General features: G+C 38.6%; 2 protein-coding genes across 2 annotated transcripts in view; both read left to right on the top strand.

The window, feature by feature from the left end:
- The window catches only part of LOC127956581 (histone H3.v1-like), a 12819-nt gene extending 8439 nt beyond the window's left edge, over positions 1-4380 (top strand). The window contains exon 4 of the mRNA XM_052554608.1: positions 4179-4380. Coding sequence (XP_052410568.1) covers positions 4179-4380 — 202 coding nt within the window. The remainder of the gene's footprint in view (positions 1-4178) is intronic.
- Positions 1-5617, top strand: part of LOC127956226 (beta/gamma crystallin domain-containing protein 1-like) — a 77929-nt gene that overhangs the window by 8175 nt on the left and 64137 nt on the right. The window lies entirely within an intron of this gene.

Genomic DNA, 5617 nt, shown 5'->3' with positions numbered 1-5617 from the left:
AGCGAGCGCGAGAACAGAAAACAGACGAGTTTCGGCTCCGTAATTCACCAATTAAGAGCTTCAGTTCTGCTTTCAGCATCAAACAACTGCGATCTGACGGAATTAAATATGCATCAAACTGCATTTCTCTCACAGCGGTCGAGAAGATTTGAGTAGATTGCACAGATGAGAAAAATACCAAGAAAATGAATGAAAATCACAGAAAAGTGGCATATGTTGAGTTTTGTTGTGGTGTCGTTTTGTTACACAGACCTGGCAACCCTGTCCAGTAGTGTGTTTCAGGATGTGTTCCATCAGGATTTATTGATTTTTAGCATGTATAACAACAGAAGGCAGTAAATTAGCAGTAGAGACCCTCAAGGAACCATTAAAATCAGTTTTCCAGCAGGTTTCTACTCTCACGGTTTTTCTTTCACCACAGTTATTTTTGGCTTTCTGTATTCATCCAATGCTAGATTTGTTTTGATCCATGTTGAATTCTGTCAGATCAGTTCAATAAATAGTTCCATTATTAATGACAATAATTCAGCGAGCGCAGGTCGTTAGCTTCAGTGCTGCTACAGGACCTCAGTGAACACACCCTGGTGATTGGTTCAGTAAGTGAGCGAGCTCTGAAGGGGAACAGCTCTGAGCGGTGAAGCGTTCCTGCGGGAGCACCACAGTGAGAACGATCACAACGGATTGGACGCCAAACCGCTAGCAGCTTGTTAGCAAAGCGAGTTAGCAGCGAAACCCTTCTCAAACCCTCTGTAATCTTCCTCAGTCTTAGAAGGGGTCATTTTGTCCTGTTCTCTGAGGTACACTTATAATGCCATCAAACATCAAAAGACATCATAGTTTAGAAGTAACAGGCTATTTTCTGTCCTGTTTTTAACCCCTTCATCAGAGCTCTGTAGATTCAGAAGTAAACGCCCACTGCTGTGATTGGCTAATAGTTGTGACAGCCTACATTCCTCACAGATGGACGCTGCAGTCATTTAGGTTAAAAACCCATGAATAGGCTAGGGGCTAAACAGTCAGCAATTTAGAGTCGGTGGGCGGGGCTTAACAGGTGGGAACCTACAATCAGTGGGCGGAGCTTAACAGACAGTGATGTAGAAATGGTGGGTGGGGCTTAACAGACAGGTACGTGTAATCGGTGGTCGGGGCTTATCAATCAGTTATGTAGAAACTGTGGGCGGGGCTTAACGTGCAGCAGTGGGCGGAGTTAAACAGTGATGTAGATCAGGTATTGATCTCTGTAGGTCGGGTTTATCCACACTGTTACATCACAAGCTTTGGTTCTGGCAGACTGCCTTTAATATAAGCTGTTTTTAGACTAACCACAAAGTTTTGAGTTCTGAAACTTACAGGATGTTTTTATAGCACAATGAGCTCTTTTATGTCAAGGGAATTTAGTTTTCTCAGTTCATGACCCCTTTAAGGACGCCTGGATGTGTTTACAAGCTCATTTCTGAGTGTCATCAGCGAGACGCCACGGAAAAAGCTCCTAATAATAAAATGGGTGCCAGAACAATCAGCTCTTAATGTAAAGTGCACGCTTGTGCTTCTTCTCACTCTCATGTTACGTGACTTAATGAAAATGCCATATCTGCAGCGCTCACACACTCAAAACCACAGAGAACAGCTCCCCAAGGGCTTATTGCAGTAATTAGGATTCTCATAAGCCCTTTTGTGAGAGAAAAGCTCCCCACATTGTATCTGAAGCTCAAAACGGAGCAGAATTTGACAGCGAGGATTAATAATCATGAGTGAGTACCTTCATTCACTCCAGACTCTGACGAACACAAAACAGTGATCTGTTCTATAATTAGATTCACATTTATGTTTATTGATCTGGCAGATGCTTGTATATTTATATTCATATATATCATTTAAAGTATATAAAGATTTTATAGATAATTCTAATATCTAGAGTGTAAAACAGTTCCACCTTCCCAAGGGACACAGCTCCTGTTTCTCTGAGCTACAGACGGCTCAAGGACACGCGTGTGCTGTATGACCGTGTGTGTGTGTGTGTGTGTGTGTGAATGCAGAAGTGAGATAATAGCTGAGGAAGAGGAGCTCAGAACACAGCAGGAGGAAGAAACACTGGCTCGACACAGAGCAACACTATCAGCCTCTCAGTGTCAGCGCTCGCAGAGGATCATTCATTACTGAGAGAGAGAGATCTCTGAATATAGAGACACTTGTGCTGCGATACGAGAAGAAAAGAAGGAGGAGTCACAGTGCATCAGATCAGCAGAACAAGAGACACTCAGAAGTATGCACTACTACATGCACAGAGTATCCCACAATGCACTGCACTGCGCCTGACCTTCCACTCACAGGCTGATGCATGAGCTGGCACAATACAATATTTTTTTTTTTTTTTTTTTTGGTGGATGTTCAAATGAAATGCATCATAATGAGCTCATGCATACTAATAAATGATATGCTTTTGAAGTGTTATTAAAATGTTGAATTTTGTCATGGTTAGAATAACGTTATCTAAAGGTTACAACAATGTATTTTTACAATATTATGATTACATGTACTTCATATTTACCAGAAGCATAATGTTATAGGAACATTTTTTTTTTAATTCTAAGAATGTTAAAACACCAGGAAATTTAACATTGTTTTTCCAAATATTTCTAAAATGCTAAAATGTTTTTTTTTTTTTTTTTTGTCAAGATTAGAACATTATTCAAAGGTTACAAAAACACTCTTTATTTCTACCCAAAATGTTACATTTTATTTTAACACTCATTATTTGAACATTTACTGTATTTGTAAGGTAATAATAGGTAATTATAATGTTATTTAAAGGTTAAAAAAATATAGTTTCTTAAACATTCTACCAACATTATTTCTACCTCGCAGTTCTGAGAGGAATAGTCGATAGTTTAATTTGACAATTTTTGATATATTGATATATCTCAACACAGTTCTTTACTGTGAGACTTTATAGAGAAACAATTATGAGCTACACATTTTTTCTTATTTTTATATTTTCTGTTTTCAATTTTTCTGTCAAGTTTTTGTTTTATTAGTTTTTACTTTTCTAAATCTCATGACAGTTTATTTTAGTTGTTGTAGTTCATGTTAAACTAAGTGCAAATGTGGAAATAAATCATTTAAATATTATTTCAAGTAAATACTAATTTTTTATGGTTGTGGTTTTAGTTTGCTTTAATAACCCTGATGTGTCTGATGTTGTGTGTTTGTCAGTCAGCAGCTGATCACAGCAGTGTGTTAGTAGCTGTGAGGTGTGTGTGTGTGTGTGTGTGAATCGTTGAGAGAACGCAGTGTGTATGACACAAGGACGCAGCGCCGCTGATGGAATAGAGTCTAATTATTCGGCCCTTGAAGAGCGTGACTCCATTTCATTCCCAGCGATGACCCTGTGCTGTCATTCATTAGTGTTCAAATGTGCCTGTGCACACACACACACACACACACACACACAGGACAGAGATGACAAGCAGACCTACAGTCATTCATCATCCTGCGCTCCATTAGTTTATCTGTATCTCTCTCTGTAAAGCTGCTGACTTTGAATATTCAGCTCTATATGTGCTATTTTTCTCCACACACACACACACACACACACACACACACACAGTGTAAATGAAGACACAAGACTGGTGCATACTGCAGGAAGATTTGGTCTGCAGAGGAAACACCATGACCTCTTGACCTCTAACCAAAGGTCAGGTGACTCTGTCCACACACTGAATGCAATATTAATGCACTGCTTATGGCATATACTCAAGAACATACTGTGCTCTTCTTTTTTTGGGAGTAATATGCGATGCATGTACAACATAAGCACTGCACGGCAAAAACATTCTTGAATTGAGATAATTTTAAATGAATTTTGAAAGTAAAATGACTAAAGATGTTATTTCTTGTTTTCTGAAAAAAAGAATCACAAATTTGTAATATTGTATTTTATTGAATGGGTTCTTTGATCTGTTTATTTGATCCATTATAATGACCATCTCTCTCTCTCTCTCTCTCTCTCTCTCTCTGGCCTGTGTCTGAATCTCTAACACACACACACACACACACACACACAGAGACGGTTGGTGGTTCTTGCAGGTGTTCCTCCACTCAACATCTGTTTCACATCTTGACAAGCATCAATCACATCTGGACGCTGGAACCCTGTGATGATGCTCGCGAATGGACAGCTGTTACCACGGAAACCCCATCAGCGCGGCACCCAATCAGAGCGAGGGAACACTGATCTGTGTGCAGGAGAGCCTTCATCACCCATCATCTGTGCGTTTACAGCACATCCATCATTCACATACAGAGAATCCTCAGGAGTTCACAAACATCAAGCTGAAATACAGACGTGATGTCAAGAGATTTAAAACATATCAACTGTGAAGGAGAAATCACGTCTGTTCCTCACATACAACTGTGACTTAGTGCATCACGATGGCGTTAGATACTTAGTTTCTTTTTATGGAAAGTAAATATCACAAACAGTATATTATATATACAAAGTAACTGTACACTACTTATTTGAAAAGTAACTTTCCTTTCATGTGAAATCTTCCAGTAATGTGTTATTTTACTAGTAACTGATAATATAACTGGTCTAACACTGATCATGACGTCATTCACAGCGCACGAGTCGTATGATCTACTGTCAACACAACACAACATTCCCAAGAATGTTTGATTTATGAACATTATGTGTCTGAATTTTCTCCAAACATCCAGTTTTTCAAATGACTAAAACACGTTTGTATTGATTATGCAAACAATATGGAAACATTCCATTGTATCATCTGGCAAACGTTATGGGAGCGTTACTTTTGAATGTTCTGTGAACCTTTGAGAAAATGAGAAGAAACATTTATAAAACATTAGCACAGTTTGAAAAAGATTTTGAGAACTTTAGTAAAGACTGGCCCAGCTAACAAAATCTGCTCTAACAACTTTTTGCAAAAATTCACACAGACTTGATGATTTTTTTCTGAATGTTCAGAGTTATATAAACATTTCACGTAACATTAAATGGAACGTTCCATTTGATCATTTTGAACATTATGGGATTGCTACATTTGAATGTTCTCTGAATGTTCTGAAACAAGAGTAACATTACACAATGAACAATGTAGAAATATACTTTTCTTACCGACAAAAATATTCTAAAAATATTTCGTTAATATTCCCATCAGGTTTTGAAGAAGTCGTTTCTGAATTTGAGTTAATGTAAAAGTGCAGCTTGAACGTCCTGCTAAACATCTGCTCTGTGCTCCGGAGGATGTGTGTTATTACACCGGGACAGATCTGCTGTAAACCGTGCTCGTGATGCTGGATCCTGTAGTTAGATGAGGTATTTCCTCGTTGTCACTGATGACAGTTCTCCGTGGAGACACTAATTACCAGAAGCGTTTTCTCAGCAGAAGCGGTTCTGCTGAAATCATCTCATTGATCTGTGTTCACTCCTGGTCTTGACCGAGCAGATGCTTTCATGATGCTCGTGTATTAAAGACATAGTCCACCACCGCAATATAATAATAATAATAATAATAATAATAATAATGTGTTTCTTCTGTGGAGCACAAGGGAAGATGTTTCGCTGAATGTTCGTGCTGCTCTTTTCCATTCGTTG

This window comes from Carassius gibelio, chromosome B4, assembly GCF_023724105.1.
Source record: "Carassius gibelio isolate Cgi1373 ecotype wild population from Czech Republic chromosome B4, carGib1.2-hapl.c, whole genome shotgun sequence".
Classification (NCBI taxonomy): Eukaryota; Metazoa; Chordata; class Actinopteri; order Cypriniformes; family Cyprinidae; genus Carassius; species Carassius gibelio.
The sequence above is the reverse complement of the archived record's forward strand: the minus strand, read 5'-3'. Positions and strand labels throughout refer to the sequence as shown.